The 22,658-nt window shown below is 34.8% G+C and overlaps 1 protein-coding gene across 4 annotated transcripts in view; it reads right to left on the reverse strand.

Annotated features, from left to right (window-relative positions):
* LOC127945887 (thiamin pyrophosphokinase 1) overlaps positions 1-20,800 on the reverse strand; it is a 61,934-nt gene extending 41,134 nt beyond the window's left edge. Inside the window, exons 1-3 of one of the 4 annotated variants that reach the window (XM_052541985.1) lie at positions 20,710-20,799; positions 9,389-9,459; positions 5,937-6,011 (exon numbers count right to left, since the gene is read on the reverse strand). In XM_052541985.1, coding sequence (XP_052397945.1) covers positions 5,937-6,011; positions 9,389-9,428 — 115 coding nt within the window. In that variant the 5' untranslated portion in view covers positions 9,429-9,459; positions 20,710-20,799. Of the gene's footprint in view, positions 1-5,936; positions 6,012-9,388; positions 9,460-9,705; positions 9,781-20,709 lie in introns of those variants that run through there. The other 3 variants (XM_052541986.1, XM_052541988.1, XM_052541987.1) reach the window with 3 other exon arrangements.
* Positions 20,801-22,658: the final 1,858 nt, after the last annotated feature.

Below are 22,658 nucleotides of genomic sequence, written 5' to 3' on the forward strand. Positions count from 1 at the left end.
AAGTGCTCTTGACTTTTTGCAGCTCAACTAACGCACACAGATGTGGGATTCACTCTCTAGACAATACCCAGATGTAACAAACAGGAATTTAAAACACTGAGCATTTTCACCGAATACATTAGTTATTTTAAACCAGGTGCTTTGAGAGTGACATCTTTTTTCTTCCTTTGAAGACTTTCCTTCCTCCATTTATCAAGTAGCTTGGTTAGAAGACTGCAATCCCATTATTTAAAACCACAAAAACCCAACGGTACTGCATTTATAAACAAACAGAGGTGACTTTGTTTGTTCAAACACATTCCATGACAAAAGAGAGGGAATATTTTCACGGCCACATGAAACAAAGATGATTTTCTGGAATTTTCAAAGATGTTATGCCTATGAGAGTGAGGAATCGTCACAAAGATCACGTCAAGATGAATGTAATCTTGTCAGCACAGTTGGTTTATGGACAAGCGTCAAGGGAATAGCATTGCATCATATGCCTCATGAATAATGGAATGCGTTTGGAAGACACTGCTGCGATCCTAATGGACCCGATGGCTTTGGGCTTACTGTTAAAAAGAACTTATTTCAGATGAAAGTACGAGGAGGATCAAGGAAAACATCTTAAACAGTTAAACACCTGTACAGAATAATTGTCACCCCTTTTTCTGTGAAGGGTGACTCAGGAGGGGGTGGAAACATTCATTTTCAAATTACACAGCACCCTCAAGAACTTAAAAAGTTTCTGCACTCTTGAAAACATGTTAATACACTTTATGATTCTGGATGACACATACAAAAAAAAGAAAAAAAAAGACCGTTGTCTGTTTTAAGACTTCTAAACAATGCTTTAGACAAGATTCTAGACTAACTTAGAGTCGACCTATTGGGTGTTATTTATCAGAGTACAGGCTATTCTGTGGTCAATGACTGATTGATATATGCTACTGAGAGTCTAAAAAAAACAGCAGGGCATTAACTACACATTGTAAAGAGAAAAAAAAGGGCTGATAATCAATCAAAGAAAGATCAATCAATCACGAGAAGCACACCCAAATTAACATTATACTATTGTAACAAGACATTGAAAGTACTTTTTTGCAGTTAAAAGTATGAATTTTTTAAATAATTCATCATAGCAAATTAATACTTTAAACTGAAAGTTGAAAGCCTCATCCATCCATGAGTCTATCGATCCAGAGAAAAGACAAATTCCCTACACAAATGTATTTGTTTGTAGTATAATATATGTATTATAAAATACTAAATCTAATATACATTGCAAATATTTTAAGAAAAAACTGGCCAGTATTTTGTACATATTGTGCTATTGGTTTATTTATTAAAATAATCATTCCAAATTAGCGTGTTAAATCTGCTCCTCATATGCTTAGACTATTTAGAAGAGTGTTTGTTAGTGTAAAATTATCAGCTTTTTACAAATATTTATTCAAAAAGCAATAAAACACTTTATTTTATTTTATTTTCAATGGTGCGGTACACGTCTTTCAGTATTGACTGAGATATGAGATACTTTCAAAGACACGAGTAAACCGTGCAATCATTTGCTCTTTAGTTCTGATGAAATAACGTCTCATGATGATGCATCCAGGCCAGTCATTCATTAGTTCCCAGACAGCTCAATTGGTCTGGCAAAGACATCATCATTTGTTCATAGGGTGATTACACTGGCGTTTTCAATGCAGTCTCGGGAGGTGAATCAAAGAAGCTTTTCTGTAAAGATCCCATCAAAGTAAACAGCATGCTACATCTCTAACTGGAAAACAGGGCGTAATTGAGTGCAGCCGAGGACTCCAGCTAGGAGCAACACTTAAAAGCACTGGGCTGAATGCAAATGACTCATTATTTTGACACCAGGCAAATATATTAATATGAAGTCTTCAATAAAATGGAGACTTAACCACATGCTGAGCAAAATAGGCAATAGTATACTATTCATGAATCTTGAGAATCGACGACACTTAAACTGCTTTCAGTTCTAAATGTGCTGTGAATATCTAAAAAGTAGGTTCAAATACAGCTGCAAGATCATGTGATCTGAAGTGAAGAAGCATCGCCTTTGGCTTTCTTCTCGCTGTTAATGAACAACAATTTAGTGAAAGTTTGAAATAGTTTGGTAAAGTTGAAGATGTTTGTCACTGTGCAATTGCTAGCATGTTTCATAATGTTGTTAGCTTGTTTTATAATGTTTTAGCACATTAATAATTTAACATGTTGCTAACACATTTTGGCACACTGTATGTTTAATTATAGCTGCAAGATCATGTGCTTTGCTTTGACCAAAGATATTCACTGCGTCTGAAATCAAATACTTCCTTACTATATAGCAGGATAGTAATTTTGGGTGCGCCAGTTATCATCTTGTTTTATTAAGTTGCTAACATGTTTTGTTTTAGCACATCACTAGCATGTTTTATAATGAAACTAACATGTCTTAACATACTGATAGCATGCTGCTAAAGCTGTTAGGATATTCCCAGCTGCAAGATCATGTGTTTATTTTTTCCTAAGACTTATGAATCACCACCTTCCTTAGCTGGCTGTTAATGAATAACAATTCAGTGAGTCATGACAATAAAAATTAATTGAACTATACTGAAAGGCTTTACAAAAGAGTTTGCGGTAAACAATCCACCATTCTCACTTGTGGTGAGGCAGCATTACAACGGCCGGAGATGCTGGAGGGGTAAATCATTGGTGAATGCTCTTTCACTGAAGCCCTGGTGCGGGACAGATAACCTTGTAAATAAACACTTCATAATCCACCAGCAGTGCTTCCTCTTCCTGTCATGAACTTTTGCTACTCGGCTGGTGTTTTATGGAGGACAAATATTGATGAGGCAGACTTTGCTGTCGCTGATTTAATGTCTTTTGGCAGTGGAAGTGAAGTGAAGCCTGTGGCCTCTGTAAATCAAAGAGGGACGAGTGGTCAATGAGCAAAATGGAAGGTTAGTTCACCTTTTAAGATGGTTTCTTTATCCACAAAAGAGTTGAGAGAGAGAGAGAGAGAGAGAGAGAGAGAGAGAATGGGTGCAAATCTACTTTAGGTCTACAACTTTTCTTATTTCCTTTGGAGGAGGAAGTTTGGGCAGAATACATTTTTTAAAAAACAGCCAGTAAGCATTTTTCATGGCCATAAGTTTGCTACTTGCAGTTAGCCGCCGGTTGTAATACTTCTCATTTTAGAGAGGATCTGATTGGAAAAAAATCTATGTTTAAATAATCAATATTTTTTTTTGTCCATTTTACTGGAAGAGCAAAACTGGCATTTTAAAAACAACGCATACACTACCGTTTAAAAGTTTGGGGTTGCTTACAAAGAAATCTCTGTTCATCAAGGCCGCATTTATCTGATCAAAACACAGTAAAAACACGAATATTGTAAAATATTACAAACTGTTTTCTATTTCAATATTTTTTTTAAATGTTATGTATTCCTGTAATAGTAAAGCTGAATTTTCAGCAGCCAATACTCCAGTTTTCATTGTTAGATGATCTTTCAGAAATCATAATCATATGCTGATTTGGAGCTGAATAATTATTGCATAATATTTTTGTGGAAACTGTGAGACATTTTTTCAAGATTCTCTAATGAAAAGTAAAAAAAAATATAAAAAAAAAATATAATAATAATAAAAAAAAAAAAATATATATATATATATAAATAAATGACTTTGGTCCATTTTCTACTAAATAACAATGTTTAAGGGTAGGGTTAGGGTTCACACTTTTCAATACAGAGGGAGGGATAATTACTCCACATACCACAATATTCAGAAGAAAGAAATGGTATAAAGAAAGAAATGGTATACTATAGTCTATCTGATTTCTGTGGCAATGTTATTTCTACAATACATCAAGCTTTTATCACAGCAAGACATTTGAAGCATTTCCTTAAATTAACATCATTAGAGAAGGTTACATACAGCTTACAGGAGGCTTCCATAAATCTGATTTGGTTTTCAAATTCAATCTTGAAGACTGATTGTCCACGGTCATATTGCAGGTAAAGAATTCAATTTTTGACAGTGTAGTCATTGTCAGATGTGATGAATATCACTGATGATGCCAGCAGAATGCCAAGAGACTTTCTTATACAACACTGTGTAAGCATGGACGTTTTGCCTCTGCTCATGTCTTATTGCCACAGTGCTATACTAATGAGGTGCACGAGACAACGTAAGTGACATTTTACACACCAAGTCATATCCTAAACCTCTGACTCGTAAACTCATTCACTACAAAGTGAATGCCACAGTTTGTTATATGAGGAAAGACTTGCTGTAAAATGATGTGATCTAGAGGGTATACAGTTCCCATAAAAAGTAAAATTTTTTAAAATAAAATCAGACTAAGATGCTATGCAAAAATTTGATCTAAATAAGATTGATGTGGTTTTCGACTGGCTTGTAAACTTTTTAACTGTTCACACTTAAAAAAATATATATAATAAGAATTGGGTTGGACACATTTTATACTCAGTTACAATTTTTATAACTGTTTCACAGTATTTAGTTTCTTTAAAAAATTAAGTGTTTGCAGTTGAAACTTAAAATTAAGTGTTTGCAGTTTTCACTACTAATCACACAACTGAAATCAGAAAGCAGCAAACTTTAAGTTAGTTTTGAAAAGCATCCAAAAACGTGTTGGTATCTACAAAGTGTCGTCTTTGATCATCCAGTCCTACAGAGCACTGGTGGTGCCACCGGCCCATAGGACTGTACTTCTGAGGCTCACTGGAGGAGGGGTGGAGCGCCCTGCCCCGGTCCCTCAAGGAAGACCATCTGGATATGTTCACCCTGCTCCCAGCAACACATTCATCGCCCACCTGCTCTGCCTCCAGAGCAAAACCACATGAAAATTACACAGCATCTCTGATGCAAGGGCAGAGAAGTTAAACTAACAAGAGTTTTTAAATGAGATCAACTCAGGAAACCAACAAAAGCTAGTGCAATATAATTGACAAAAACTCTCGCCTGCATAAAAACAAAGTGGCAACCATCAGAAGAGAGTCTACATTAAACAACAGGAAAGATGTATAAAAGAAACAAAAAGGCATTTTCTTAACTTATTGCACTGCTGAAAAGGCTTCAATAGCCCTAGAAACGAAATAAACTATTGGGCAATCAAATGAATGCACAAATTTAGTCCAATTAATTATGAAAACATAGTGAAATGGTAAAGTTAATGCAATTGATCATGCCCCCAAACCTTTTGAAGAAGAAAAAAAAAAAATTACTAATCTGCTTCACCAATGTAAGGAATTATAATAATATAATTTCGGTCTGTGAAATTCTCAACTAAAGATAATAGTCTAGATGGAAATAGGGGTCCACGCGCACACCCCGGCTTTTTTTATGCAAACTGATCTTTTTAAATCCTTAAAGTGTCTATTTTCATAACCTGGCAGATTATGAAAATAGACACTTTAAGGATTTTAAAAAATCAGGTGGCATAAAAAAAGCCGGGGGGTGCGCGTGGACCCCTATTTCCATCTAGACTATTATCTTTAGTTGAGAATTTCACAGACCAAAATTATATATTTTATATATATATATATATATATATATATATATATATATATATATATAAAATCATTATATTAAATGAATTTCAATTAGAATATCATTGAAATAATTTGATTACATTTTTAATTGACAAGGCAGCTAAAATAAATGATTTTTTTTTTAAGTCGGTGCATCCCAATTGTCATACATGCATTGTGTATCTTAGTATTTTTTTGATATATATTTCGAATTTATTAATACTTATTAAAAATTATAATAATAATAACTTAAGCTATGAACACAAACAAAAAAACAAAAGTATGTTGTGTACAAGGTATGTCACCATATACAGCATATACTATATACAAATACAGACAAGGATCAAATCATTGACCAATGTGATATTCATCACAAAATCAATACCTTTACTCCACAGCACATGGAAGTACTGCTCATCTACCAGCTGATTTAGGATAATCAAGCAAATCCTTTGTTTTCCTGGTGAAAGAACAGAAGAAACACACAGAAAGTAAACATTAAAAGGGCAGCTAGATTTCAACAGCGTCCTGTGGTTACAATGAACTCTCAGTCCTTTCATTTACAGTGTGAAACTGAAAACAACAACAACAACAACAACAAAAAAACCCTGTAATATTTGGTTTAATCTGGTGAGATACAGTTCTAAGTAGAAGCAGCTAATAAAACAGCAAGAGTAATAAATGTAAAAATAGAGCCTAATGCCCATTGTAAACCAATTCTGATGGTTTAAAGATGACATAAAGCACAACTGATAGATGTATTTTATGTGCAGCAATGTAAAGCCAAGTGTAATAATGAAACAATTTCAGCTATACACATTAACATTAAATGTAAAAGATCACTTTCTTTCTTTGTAACCAATTCTAAATAAATTATACTCAGTAAAGAACATAAAAAATTTTAATTCAGCAAATACTACGCATAAGCTACCATAATATATAAACAATTAATTTTGTTAAAAAAAACATATTTACTCAAATAAATGAATGAGAGAAAAAATACCAGTAATGAGACATACAGTATGGTTCTTAAATGTTATGAAAGCTTTTATTTTTGAGCAAAATAGAATATTGTTGGAGACTAAGGGATGTAATGGTATGAAAATTTCTTGTCACTATTATAGTGACCAAAATGATCACGGTTATCAGTATTATCACGGTATTGTTAAAAAAGTACAGACACAAATCACTTTACCAAGTTTTATTTTTAAATATAAACAAAAAAATAAAATAACTTTTTGTTTGCATAATCACTAAAACAATAACATTGCCAATGATGTTCGGATTTTAAATGACAGCTTGACTGACAACAGTTTAATAGCATGTTGAAATATCTAATATAAATGTTCAAATAAAGCTTTGAAAAAGTTTAATGAAAAGGTGAACCTCTATACATTTCAGCCTTTAAATAAAGAAAAAGATATAAGTAGAAATCTGATAAAAAAAAATTAATATGTATTTTATCTGCTCCATAAATAATTTTAGATAACTTATGTGAATTGTTTTAATGTGTAGAATCCACATAAATTTGCTTTTCCATCAGCTGGTCAAAATTTACAGAATGACATGAAAATTCGGTTTGTTTTTAGCCAGACAGGAACTGCACACAGGCCGAATATAAATATAAGTATCTGTAAATCTGAATTAGAGCAGTTTTCTATAACCTCCTTGAACAAAAAAATACTCTGCATGCTGTGCGCACGAGAGACTGTTACTTAAAAATGTGCTTTATGCTGGACAGTAATATGTATCGCAAGTTGTTCAAATCGCGGTAATCTATTACGGTTTTAAAGATAATTAAAAGATGAAACAGTAATACTAAACCATGACAAATTTTATATTAATTTATGGTCAGACCGGTAATCGTTACATCCCTACGACTAACCTTAATGTTATTATTTACATTTTTTTTATATAGTAAGAAAAAGTAGTATCTCCCACTAGTGCACCAAAGCTCAATGTAAGCATGTGTGCTTAACCGTAGGCCACTTTGTTACATACTGATCCAGCTACATGGTCTGAAACACTCTGTGGGAGAAAATGAAATGCATTCACTAATTTTGTGTTTTTATTTTCAAGATAATGTTCTGTAAGACATCTCAGCACTCCAAACAGTCCCGAATGCATGGGTTCACACATTTAATTGCAACACATTTCAGAGCCAAGCTGCTCACACATTTGGACAACATCCCAAAATCTCCTCATGGCTAAATGCTGGCAGCATTAAGAACATACAGCATCATTAATGCATGTTTTTTAGTGTACACCATAAAAAAAAAGGATTAAAGGTACAGGTTGTAGGACCTGCCAAGAGAGGGCACACTATCAAAACAATAACAATCGCGTGGTTTGATGACACTAAGGAGGAGCGTGGAATGATGAGATTTGTTGTCTTCTACCCAACCGCTGACGGCCATCAATCAGACGGAAAGATAAATCATGGATTTAACGCGAGTTCAACGATTTGCGCGAGTAGATTACATACAAAGTCAATGCAAAGACGCGATCAGATGATGGATCAGATGCATTTTGTCCATGACACTGTTGTCATGTGGTTTCTACGTCAGTAAAGGCGGTAACAAAGGGTAACTAATGTCATTGACAGCCGTGTGACTGTTTAGATCACAAAAAAATACCCTAAAACTTAAACTAATTAAACTGAATATAGAAAAATGAAAGCCGATTCAAAATATTTACCGGAATGAGATTTACTGCCAAATGTTTACACGCACAAGGAAATCATCTCATTGACAGAAGCAGCTTTTTATATATTTTAATAATAAACAAAATAAATACTATAATAGTACATAAATAATACTGCACTGCAGTCTTTATATTTCCAAAATTGTATTCGAGTGAGGATGGGTTCGAAAGAAGGCATTTTAAGAATTTTTTAAGAATTAATATATATTTTAATGTCTGGATAAACAGCATGATTTGCGGTTTGTGATTAAGACACAGATTTTGCATTGAAATACAGTGCAAAAGACGTACAGCCATTTAGTGGCATACCCATGAACCTTTACCAACTTACCAGTGAACATTTGCAGGGAAGTTAAGACCAGGACAAAGGTTGATGTTAGTCATTGAGAATGCATTCGTTACTATAATGGGGGTGACGACTGTTATCCATCTCTGCAGAAAAATAAACTTGACTGGTCTCATTAGCTAATTGTCAAATTGCTTCTACCATCCTGGTAAAAAAAAAAAAAAAAAAATACAACAACAACTACAGCCAGCATTTCCTGACCTTTGAAACAAAGTATTAATCTGACTGGTTTTAACAGCTCCCATCCCCCTAACACCCCCACACATACTATTTCTTAAGTAAACAGCGATGTTTTAAGTTAATTTATTAATAGAACAAATACTATATGTAGAGATCTAATAAAAATGCACATAGAAACCCACATTGTGTGATAAAATATTAGGCATCATCAATATGCCCATGTTTGTGCAGTCTCATCTGTGCAAATAGAGTAAATGATTAAAAAATAATAATTACACCTGAATAAGCACTGTGGAGATGCATAAGAAATACAAATGATGGAGGTAGGTAAATCTTATTCTTAGCCAGTGTGAATAAAAAAAGCTCACTGAAAATAAAAAAGATTTACATTCCAATTCAGTTAGAATGCATAAGACATAGCACAATATGTTACAACTATGAACAGGCAAAATGGCCAATTTAAAGCATTTGAATTGTAACTGTAATTGCAACTGTAACTATTATATATTTATTAACTATGTTTATGTTCTAAGGGTCAAAGTGTAAACACATGCATGGGCAAGAATAAATACATAGACTTTTACATGAGTTTTAAAATGAATAAATACCTGAAGGCAAAAGGCAATCTAATGGAGCGAATTCATCCATGTTCGTGTTTATAACAAGCTGGATTCATCAACTGTAGAAGAAAAAGAAAAACATACTATTTTAAGAGACAACAACAACAACAAAAAAAGCTTTGAGTGAGTGAATATCTTTTCAAATTAGAAGTTCTAATCAAAACAATAGCTTTCTTTTATGACAGATAAAGAAACGCAATGAAAACAAACACTACAGACCATGTAAAGTGTTTAAAATACATGATAAAAATCATACAAATGGAAGGAATGTTCAGCTAGAGGATCAGATCAGATCACTCACTCACCGTCTTGTCTAGACCTCTTTGTCCTGTGACCACTAACTCTTCCTATTGAACTTATTGTTGCTCTGCCCCTGTAATAGATGACTAGCTTACACACAGCTTATTCATCCCAAAAACCTCCCAGGATCCAGTGTAAATAAAAAAATAAAAAAATCAATAACCATTGTCATGAACTGCCTGATGAAGGTAGAGGATCCAAAATTAGTAGTTTAATGAGGGGTATTTCGCAAACGTAATTCAAAGGCAGTCAAAGGTCATACACAAATAGGCGATCCAAAACAAGGAAAGTAAGGAGCTGAGGCAAACAAAAAGATCTTGAAAACAGGCAGAATAACAAGACCAGGAACCAAGATACGGGAGAACCAAAATACAAGACTTAGAATTGCAGCAATAACACATAAGACTTGGAACCTGTGTTCTGTCGATTTTATTCTACCCTGAAAAATTTGGCTTCCTCCCATTAAAACAGTGGGAAGTACAATTCGGCAACAAAAAATGCTATCTGTAAAGTTATGGTTTATTTACGTCTACACCTACCACAACCCTAAACCTACTCTTACAGTAATGCAAATACAATAATTATGTGTTATATTCATAGCTGTGGCTAGAAGGGATACAGAAACAGACAACAACAAAAAATTTCTACATATTATATTGTGTTTTATTAAAGGCTACCCTTACAGTAATGCAGATACATTAAATATTGTTGCTCAGCATGAGAAAAAGGATGCATTTATTAATGTTTGCATGCATAGTAAACACTGGTAAGAAAAACTGATGAGTAGGATAAACTGTCAGGACACCGGGCATATATAGGGTGAGTTAAACATGCTAATGAGACACAGGTGCAAACAATGAGTGCTGATGAGGCTGGGCACAGGATTATGGGGAATTAAGTTCTTGATAGAGTGGCAAAGTTCTGGGATGGAGTCCTCTAGTGGACAACCAAGGTACTCCAGCCATTGATCGCGACAACATGTTTATGAGTGTGATGCTGCTTTTAAACAACAGTTCAGTAAACAAAAGTTAATACTGGGTAATCCAAATTTTAGACAAAATATTGGCAATTACTTTTTTTTATTTTTGCTATGTCAACCAAAATAGTCTAACAAATTCACGTCTCCAAGCAACACACAAAAGTAGCTGTGTTTTGTTATTGAATACATTCACTGTTTTTGAATTAATCTTGAGTAATTTATGTAATGATAATGATAATATCCGCTAGTCTAGAAAATGCTATTTCAGTCCTTCTACTTCAAAATAGATTCTTTATAATTATTACTCAAATTTCCTATCAATTTCTAAATGAAAACTGTTTCTACACCATTTTTTTCAGTGTACCTGCAGATCATAATACAATATAATATTAATGAAATAAAAGGCCAGTTAAGAGAGTACATTCTCAGAACTGTTTAAACACACTTAAGTACACTTTTAAAAAGTGCACTTTGTAATAATGTCAAATTAAAACTTTTCCTTTAAATTAAAACTTTTCCTTTAAAGCACATGATACAAATTTTAACTGTAATATGCAGTTCGATATTAAAGTTAATATATTGGAAATTTACTAAATTACAACTTAATCATTACATATGTGTAATTAGAAATATATTTAAGACTATTTTAATATAAGACTAAAATAGTATATTTTATATATATAAGACTGTTTTACCATATTTCAGACAACAATAAAGTGGAATTTAAGTACTCTCAAATTCAGCTTACTGCACTGAATACAAATTTTAACTGTAATACATTTTCATTTACATCTTTTTTTTCATTTATATTCATTTTCATATACCAAAGTACACTTCTTTTTCCACTAAGGTTTTGACAGACATTTAAATCACCAACTAAAGCTTCAAGCTTTAAGACCAGAAAAAAATAATTTAACTGACTGTACTATCTTGTTCTGAAGCAGATATCTTATCCTTGCTATGTATGACAGCAATGGTTGAAAGGACAGCACTTTGAGCTTTAAGCTAGATAAATATATAATTATTTACTCAACAGACAGTGCAAAATGTCGTTACCTGGATCAATCTTGCAGAGAGCAACAGATCAATGCAGGTAGAGAGGTGTATCCCGAACACTCTGCTAAACTGGTTCAACATATTAACTAAAAGGGTCTAATCCAGCCTAACACCCACAACACTATTGATGAAAGTAGAGTGCTGTCAAAAAAAGATTGCACAAGAAACTCACAAACTCAAGCATGTGGGACTTAAAGGCCATGTTGCAGGTTAACCACAACTGTGTCGATTAATGGGTACATAAATCACTCAAGATATGTATATCATTTTTAAAATGTCTCAAAAATGGTCTTAAAAACCATCAAACTTCATCAAGCTTTAAAACAAAAAGGGGACAAAAAGTTTGTATTGTCTTTGTGCATATAGATTAATTAGATAAATTAATATCTAAATTCATGCCTAGACGCCTACGGTCTGGTTCTTCGAACTTAGAAAAAAGGTGCTGCAGCCAATGAGGGGGAAGTCGTGGCCTAATGCTTAGAGAGTCGGACTCATAATCGAAGGGTTTTGAGTTCGATTCTCGGGCCGACAGGAATTGTAGGCGGGGGGAGTGCATGTACAGTGCTCTCTCCACCTTCAATACCACGACTTAGGTGCCCTTGAGCAAGGCATTGAACCACCAACTGCTCCCCGGGCGCCGCAGCATAAATGGCTGCCGACTGTTCCGGGTGTGTGTTCACGGTGTGTGTGTGTGTTCACTGCTGTGTCTGGCACTTTGGATGGGTTAAAAGCAGAGCACGAATTCTGAGTATGGGTCACCATACTTGGCTGAATGTCACGTTGTATGTGACGTCACTTTCACTTTTCACTTTCATGAGCAGCCGGCGGGGGCTGGTTGCAGGACGACTCAACCTCTGCAGACAGTTTTTAATGTTTATCAGACAATAAATACTCAAGTTTTTTTTTGCTTTAGTATAACTTTCGGGACAATTAGGGCCATGTATGATGGCTCGCAGCCATATAATTTCGAACCTGCCAAACGTGAGAGGGCAAATGAGGAATTGCCAAGAACTGATGGCCGTCAAAACCTATTAAATGCATGGTCCGAGAATAATGAGTGGAGAGTTGGTGAAGTGTCCTGGTGAGTTGCTATCATTTAGCAACGCAACAATGAGCACTGGAGCTAGTCTACGAGCAGCAGTGCACAACAACGACACACACACACATATATATATATATATATATATATATATATATATATATATATATATATATATATATATTAGGGGTGTAACGGTACGTATATTCGTACCGGACCGTTTGGGTACAGGGCTTTCGGTATGGTGTACGTGTGTACCGAATGCAATATTTTGTGCGCAGAACATAGGTAAATTTTCGTGTTTCCAAACGAACATATTAAGTGGCGGAAGTCTCCGCGTTCACACACACACGCACACACACACACACACACACATATATATATATATATATATATATATATATATATATATATATATATATATATATATATATATATATTAGGGGTGTAACGGTACGTGTATTCGTACCGGACCGTTTGGGTACAGGGCTTTCGGTACGGTGTACGGGTGTGCCGAATAATTGAATGCAATATTTTGTGCGCGGAACAGGTACATTTTCGTGTTTCCAAATGAACATATTAAGTGGTGGAAGTCTTCACGTTCAGCGCAAATCCCGCAGCTGATTCTAAGGCCGGTGACACACTGGCTGCATGGTGTGAGCGTGGCGTTTATTCTGGCGATTAGTTATGTGGTGGCTGCTTCGCGTTTTCTGTGTCTTTACACCAGAATCGTGCCTGATGCGGCGCTGGTGCGCTGCTGCTACTGTAAGTGGCATAGAGGGAGGCCGCCGACAGACCAGGATCTTGTCTTCACGACAACAATATCTATACTTCATGTTGAGCATAAATATAAAGCCTACTGATAAAGGACACCGTCAACAATATTGATGGCAAAATAGACTATGTTTTACAGGTGCAATATGCCAGTGTGTCACCGGCCTAAGGTTTTTAAGAGGCGAGTGTGAACATCTCTACAACTAGGAAAAAAAACGATTGTAATTCAAACGCAGCTCTCGTCCGCATTTAAACAGGCCTTTGCTCTTAATTCCGATCGGTCCAACGCAATAACGAAATCTGAGCAGGTATAAAAACTGAAACTGCTGATGCTGCAACTTTACAGTTTGGAATAGTTACATATATTTTTTTTTAAATATGAGCAGGCCTACAAGCTGGGATTGGTAATGCTGCACTGTAATCATAGTTATTTATTTATATTTTTCATTATATTTTATTATATGATATTGGTTTGAGACTGAGAGCATTTTATTTAGTGGAGAACTTTGCAGCAGTATTTTATTTCTTATTCTTTTTTAATTTTATATATATTTTATTAAAAAGTATTTTAAAACAAATAGTTAAAAAAAAGTTTATAGCAATGAACAACCAGCAGTTTAATTTTTCCATTTCTTTCCCTGTACCGAAAATGAACCGAACCGTGACTTTAAAACCGAGGTATGTACCGAACCGTGATTTTTGCGTACCGTTACACCCCTAATATATATATATATATATATATATATATATATATATACATATATATACACATATACACATATATATATATATATATATATATATATATATATATATGTATATATATATATATATATACATATATACACATATACACATATATATATATATATATATATATATATATATATATATATATATATATATATATATATATATATATATATATATATATACATATATATATATTTTTTTTTTTTTACTGTCATTGGATAGCACCGAGTGAAAAAGCAACGTTTTCTTTCTATTTAGTGGCAGCGATCATGATGTTAGTTCAGATAAGTACTGGTAACCTTTGTCACAGTGTCGTAGTACTGGCAAACTTGGTTTTTGTCAACTAGAAATAAAAGCTATATGTAGCTATATTCATTCCTCCGGTGAAAATGTAGTTGCAAACGTAGCCGCATGTCTGTTGCTATGTTTGGCAGGTGCTTGTATGGGCAGTGTTGTCCCATGGAAACTGCGTTGGAAAGCTTGTGCTGTAGGGAAGTGAGTGGGTTTTGGTCGCTGATAGTCAATATCAATATCTCTCTATCTCTCTATCTATCTATCTATCTATCTATCTATCTATCTATCTATCTATCTATCAAATATGCATGCACAAAGACAATATGATCTTTTTGTCCCCTTTTTGTTTTAAAGCTTGATGAAGAGAGAGAGCGCAAGTTGCTGCAGCTGAGGAGGACAGTGATGCACGCGTACAGGAGTGATTGACAGTTCGCGGCACTGTGTACAAAAAATACTCCGCTACACAATTATTTCTTTATTTTCGTTTAAGCTTATTAACGTTAGCGTTACAGAAAGGTCTGATTTACGCACTGTTACAGTCATTGTTTTTTTGTTTTTTTTTTAAACAATGACATTTGAGTTCATGATTTTAATGTTGCTGTTTCTTGTGGCAGACTAAATGAAGAGTAATGTTTCTTGTGACAGACTGAAGAGTAATCCGGCAGAGTTTTATGCTGAAACTTTCCGTCTAAAAGTCCTTCCTTGGTCTTATCCATATTTCTTTGCACATTGAACACACATAGGCCACAACTGGAAATAATAAAAAACTGCAACCGCGTTAATTGCGTTATTTTTTTTTAACGCGTTAAATATTTCAAATTAATCGAATGCGTTAACGCGCTAATTTTGACAGCACTAATATATATATATATATATATATATATATATATATATATATATATATATATCTAGGTATTTAACTATTTATCTATAATCTGCGCTATCTGAATAGTCTTGTCTACTACTCGTCTCCTTAGTTACGCTCAATGCTCTAAAGGCAGGCTTTGGTAAATTCTCTCCCCAACGTGACATAATGCAGTGTATTGTGGGGGAAAAGAGAATCGTTGCAAACAGCTGTAAGATAGTACCTACTTTTTCGTATTATATTCCGTTTTGTGATACCCAACAACATAAAATACAATGGATAACAGTTTAAATGTTTATTACCAACAAGAAAATTGCACAAATTCATTGGTTAAAAAACCCTGCCACACGGCCTTTAAAGGAACAGCCCCCCCCCCCCCCCCCCCAAAAAGGTTCTCACCACCAAGCCATCCAAAAATGTGTTTCCACATCAGAAACAGATTTGTATGTGATGTATTGATACATTTGAAAAACTAATTAATCTACATCTTGGATGGCCTGAGGGGCGAGTGGGTCCTTTTTAAAAAAAATTTTATTTTGAGGTGAACTATTCCTTTAAAGGAGCAGTGCACCTAAAAATTATTATTTTATTATTTTGTCATTATTTATTTACCCTCATGCTGTATTACACCATTATGCCTTTATTTCATCAGTGGAACACAAAAAGAGGCGATTTGAAGAATTATTCTGGTAATCTTTTTTTCATGCAATTACAATTCAATTGAAAACACCTCAAAATCAGACGTAAAAGTTTCATGAATACACCATAGAATTGGTCTATATGACTCGTGCGGGAAATCGTGGCCTAATGGTTAGAGACTCGGACTCCCAATCGAAAGGTTGTGAGTTTCGGGTCCCGAGGAATTGTGGGTGGGGGGAGTGCATGTAAAGTTCTCTCTCCACCTACAATACCACGACTTAGGTGCCCTTGAGCAAGGCATTGAACCCCCAACTGCTTCCTGGGCGCCGCAGCATGAATGGCTGCCCACTGCTCCGGGTGTGTGTTCACAGTGTGTGTTCACTGCTCTGTGTGTGTGCACTTCGGATGGGTTAAATGCAGAGCACAAATTCTGAGTATGGGTCACCACTTGGCTGAATGTCACGTCACTTTCTTTCTTCTTTTGTGTGTTTAATTCTGAAGCCATTTTATATTTTTTTGTGGGAAGAATTTAAGTTTAATAAATAATAGCAATGTTTACATGGACTTAAATAATCAGCTGGATTTATGGTTTGAAAAGCCATCATATAACCACCTCAGTTTGATTTAGCTCAATCCAAATAAAATTCCTATTGGACTGAAAAGGGTGGTGTAGATCTGAAATGGTCCAACCAACACAATTTTAATTTATTTTATTTTTTTATCACAGTTTAACTGAAGAATACATGTAAATTAGGGGTGTAACGATTCATTTGTTTTCTCGAAGCTTCGATTACAAACCCTGTCGATTCATATGCATCGATCTTGAAACATGATTTTTGAATCGTGAATCGTCGATCTTGGTTAGTAATCGATTAAAAAAATAATCGAATGAATCGCTATTTCTATAGCAATTCAATGCTTTCAAAATGTATACACATTAAATTACTACACGCACGAATTAATGAAGACCTTGAAGAGTGTTCGTGAATCGTGCCTCTTATCTGTCCTTCACGCGCCCAACTGTTTACCGCCTTAAGACTCACAGGATTGCGCTCGCGCTCCGTTCGTCTCTGACGCAGCTGACGTGTGATCTATAGAACTCGTGGCCAGTAAGGGCCCGCCATTGTATTCAAACCTTCTTCTTCTGTAAACACAATATACTTGAATTAATTTACAATACTTGCAATTTCGCCCCCCACCGACAACGCATAGTATTACGTGAATCGGCGCGTTGTGTGTCAAAAACAGGCGGCAAGGAAGTCGACCGGAAGTTGAAGTCGGGTGGGGGCTGCCATCTTGTAGCAGAACTTCACTTGCGTCAGCATTCCCATTGACTCCCATTTATTTTGGCGTCACTTTGACAGCGAATAACTTTACATCTGAGGCGTTTAAAGCCTCCGTTTGTCCATTATTTATTTCTAAAGATACACGACAATGTATAAAGAGCTCCATTACCATCTATGTTACATTATGGCCCCGTATAAACAGTTTTTGTAAAAAAAATAGGCTAATGATTGCTTCACAACCACTCGACTCTCTGTTGCATTACCATACAGACAGGAGGAGAAGCTCGCAGGCAATTAACTTAATATGGCGTACTGACGTTACATTTTAAAGAACTCCCCACTCAAGCTCGCCGTCTCTGCAAGATTAAGGATGGCAGATTGCATGCACAGCCACTTAGAAGATTTACATCTGTCAGACAGGTAGCTGACGTCGTCAAGCTTCGTTTGAGTCTGCGCGTCAGAAACGGAAGTGCTAAAAAACGCTAAAAATGGGCTTCACTTGTCTCAATTGAGTTCCAATGGGGTTGCTGTGTCCATTTCTTTTACTGTCTATGATCAAAAACTAGGACGACACAATTGGCTACGCACCGACGCATAATGGCGGCCGAAGCGTAACGATGCGTAGCCTCGGGGACGTGTATGCGTACAGATGTGTTGACTATGAAATGGCCCTAATGCTAACGTGAAGTAGTTTTATTTTTCTGTAGTTTGTCAATGGCTCTCTGCATCTTACAGACGGAGTTACCGGAAGCCTTCGACAGCTGTATTTATTGCATAGATGGAGCAGAAATGTAAGTGTCTAAATCATACGCAGATCCATTGAATGATAAATGTTTTTAAACAATGCGGATGAACCGAATGTATGAAGGAAACTTTTAAAATTAACCACAGCATTAACAACGACCTTGAAATAAGAGCGCGAGATTTGTCTGCTAATCAGATGCATGAAAGTAGCGTTTGTTTCATTAGCAAACAGACATCTGGCGCATTTTCTCTCAGAATCATTCACTGATGGAGAGGAAAAGTTAAATAGAGATGAAGACGTTTTCACACTGAAAGAGAAGTGATCTCGCTCTCAGACGTGCCAGGCTATATCTGCAGCTAAACTGAATAAAAGCAGAATGAACTGATGAAACTAAACAAAACTCACAAACAATTTATGAATAATGCAGTGCTAATTGACATTTATTGCAGTACAGAAACTATAAAGTATATTTTCTACCTTATTCTGTGCAGAAATTTAGCAAAAATTTAAATAATTGCTAATTAAATGTAGCCTATATAAAACAATCATAAAATTGCCATTAGGAAAAAAAATATCGCTTACAAATGATTGATTATTGTCCAGCAGTGTATTTGATTTATTACAGCTAATTAAAATAATTTTTCCTTGTAAAAAAAAATACAATAATAATAATTATAATTATTTTTATTATTATTATTATTATATAGGCTACATACATAAAATGACTGTATTTGACATTTCTGTCACTTCTGAAATTATGGCTACGCCCCTGGTGTGACAAAATGTTAGCTTATACATAATACTCAAAGCTCTTTTTTAAAAACTTGGCTTACATACATTTTTACGTATGCCATATCGCATCATTAAACTAGCATTTAACAATGGACAAAAGTTTTTTTTTTTTTTCTAACCTATGGTTCTCTAACCATAAATGCTACTGTAAATTGCCCCCTGACTAAGCATTTAAAGAATTTAGTAGAAGCATTTATGCACTTATGCACCCGTGAATGCACTTAAAGAATGCAGAATCTAATAGTTATAATCGAATCGAATTGAATCGTTCTAAATTTGCAAAAATCGTTCTTGAATTGAATCGAAAACCTATGAATCGTAATCGAATCGTAATCGAATCGAATCGCTGCCTAGCCAAAGATTCACAGCCCTAATGTCAATGAATATACAAACCACATTGCATCATTCAGGGTTCATATAAACATAATTTTAAAAATCTGAAATCAGATTGGATACATTTTGATTGACGAAAACTAGTGAACAAATCAGCTGATCGAGTTCACGAAGTTTGAATGATTCATTTATGAATCAGATAAATCCAAATCTTGACTTCAACTCACTGACTAAGGAATTGCGGCAGGGGAAAATTCTCTTTTGAGAAAATGAAATTTCAGTCTATTTCTTACACAATGCTATTTATGACTTCAGAATGCTTAGAATATGATGTATAATTCATATTGACTACTTTAATGGTGCAGAAAACTTGCCACAGTTATTTAGACCAGCGCATTTCTTTAGCCACTGTGTTCCATGGAAGAAAGTCATACATGCGTTCTTGTTGTTCAAGTTATTTATTTTTTTTTTTTTGCGATTGTGCAGTTATGTACAAAAATGTTATGTATGAAAAAGATGCAATTGCTTTAATTACTATAATTTAAGTTGTAGATGAATTAAGCACAATTTAAAAGGTAATTCTGAGCGTAAAGACTTCACAATTGCCTTCAATCACAAGTCAGTAAATTAATGGGTTTGAGGAATGGGTTCTGAACTTTAAAAGAACTGTGAGACTACCAGTTAAGTAAAGTAAAAAAACAGCCTTGTCAATGGTTAACAGAAGTTCTTTCTTTCCTACATTGTGTCTTTAATTAATTTTGGCCCTTGTTGTGTAGTTCTTTCCCTCCGGGTGTTTTTGTAATTAGTTCTATTGACTGACATTTCAAGGCACCCCGACTTTGGGAAAATTCTCAACTTGCTTGACATCAGTTCTTGTCGTACTTTAAAAGAAGAGCCAGAGTTCATTCTCAGGTTGAGTGCCCAAATTACAGTTTACAGACTTTAATAACTCCCTCATTATGTGCACAAGAAAATCACACAGCAAGTGCTTCTGCAGAGATAGAATGTGTTTTTAATTAAAGTCAAACATCATTATCTACAGCTTTCCGCTCTGGCACGATCTCACTCAAATCTTTAGCAGCTTCAGAATCTTTCACACTCTAGTCTCTCAAAGTAAACTTCTAGAGACATTATAAACAAATAATTCCATAACAAAGACTCCATTGATGGGCAAAGAGAAATGTTTAATAAACGGTATAAGCTAACTAAAACTTGCCGTCGAAATACAGCGAAGTTACTGTACAGAGAACCCACTGAACGCTTGACAGTTGGCTTAGTCACAAAACATAGTAAGCGACTTCCTAGACAGCATTTTTAGGCAACGTTTAGTACGCGCGTTCAACGTCCATGTAGAAATGTTTTGGGCATCGAATGAGCATATAATCCCAAAACCGCTGCCTAGGTAGTCAGCTCGCTAGGTTAACAGCCACAGCCCGTGTTTCTAGTCTACTCACTCTGTGAATGGGTCTCCAGCAGCATGTGTCTGTCCAGTCCACATTTGTGTACAATCAACGAGTGCCGAAGACAAACGCTAGGGCGCCAGAAAATTATGTGACGTTTGTCACAGCGGCATCTAGAGGTGGACGGTTCACCTGCACAGGCGATGAGCGCGAGACTGAGTGAGAAGTAAATCAGTACACATATAAATAAGTAGCCTACATAAATTATTCAATACATACATAAATAAGTAGATAAACAAGAAGAACCATAAATATATTTAAATATTTTAAATAAATAAACATATTAAAAAAGTTGTACATAAATAAAATGATAAAAAAAAAGAAAAAAAAAATGCTTTTGAAGATTCTCACTTAATTTTTTTCTGTTGTTTCTTTTACACTCTTAAGAATAAAGGTGCTTCAAAAGGTTCTTGAAGCAATGCCAAAGAAGAACCATTTTTGGTTCCACACAGAACCAGTCAGTCAAAGGTTCTTTAAAGAACCATCTCTTTCTTACCTTTTTATAATCTGAAGAACCTTCTTTCACCACAAAGAACCTTCTGTGGAACAGAAAGGTTCTTCAGGTGTTAAAAGGTTCTTTATATAACCATTTAGACAAAAAGGTTCTTCTAGGGCATTATGAAGCAACTTTTTTTTTTTTTAAGAGTGTATTTCTTATTACTATATTGATAGTTTCATTGATTAATCTGATAACAACATGCAAAACTTTAAAAAAAGAATCAGAGTTGTTTGATATATAATACTTAACAGCCAATACTCATTTCAGCTTAGTCAATCACAGCATTCAAATATTTCAGAATATTAATATCTGAATACTAATATAACCTCCAAGGCAACTAATATAAGACTGAAACAGTATATGTCTGTACACTATCAGAATGATCTGTTGATCTGTCAGTGGTTAAAAAAACACCAGCATAATAGTTACATTTTAAATGTATAACAGGTCCTCCACACAGTGCTCATACCTTTAATACAACATACTTTATTTATCAAACATATGCTCATGGTCTCTAGAGCCTGGTTTCATGTCAGCGCTGTACAAATAGTGACCACATATACATAAATCATATATGATCCATCAGCGTCTATGCTGCACTTGGCCTCACCCAGAGAAAAAGGCCCATCACAAATATAGCTTTCTGTCAGCTGGTGGTAAACAAAAGGCAGTTATAATTTGATAAGGGACACTAAGGTGAAATTTTGCCTGCACAGCAAACAATCCTGGGTCGCCAAAGCTTTCTCAGCCAACTGTAAGATTATACTGCTGTATAGCAGCTTGGGCAAGACTGATGAGGCCGATTTTCTGAGACAAGACTGTAAGAAAAGCAAGCTTATATTCGAGGAGTCGGCTGCCATTTCGTACACATTGCTACATCCTTCCTGGCAAGAAACAGATAAACATAACCAGATTATTAGAGTGACAGAAGTCCAACAGGAGGAGTTTTTTTTTTTTTTTTTTTTTTTTGCATGTATGTTTCTAATGCATAATTAAGAAACCATAACATTCAAGTTAATTTCTCACTTTTGGAACAATTATAAAAGTGCTCACTGACATGCCCTTCTAACTTTTCTGGCAATAGCTTATGGAGACTTATATGACAATATTCAGTCAACTGCACTAGTCATTGGGAGATGCAATGTGACTGTTTTGACTGTTTACTTATCTGTACTCTGCCCATGCCATTCATTTTCTTTCACTTCTTCTTGATGTGTATAGTGCACATTTAAAGTAACAATGCAATACATAATATCATATTATTAATATTAAAAATATGACAATATCTGTATTCAATATTGATTAAATGGGAGGGGAAATCTTGCCCTTAATGATAAAAGCACTGATGTTAATTTACTGAAGGGGTGCAGGAACTGTGAATAAATGACTGAACAAAATACTGCAAAATACTACTACTACTAATGATGCTAATAATAATAATAAA

The sequence above is a fragment of the Carassius gibelio genome, chromosome A24 (genome assembly GCF_023724105.1).
Source record: "Carassius gibelio isolate Cgi1373 ecotype wild population from Czech Republic chromosome A24, carGib1.2-hapl.c, whole genome shotgun sequence".
Lineage (NCBI taxonomy): Eukaryota > Metazoa > Chordata > Actinopteri > Cypriniformes > Cyprinidae > Carassius > Carassius gibelio.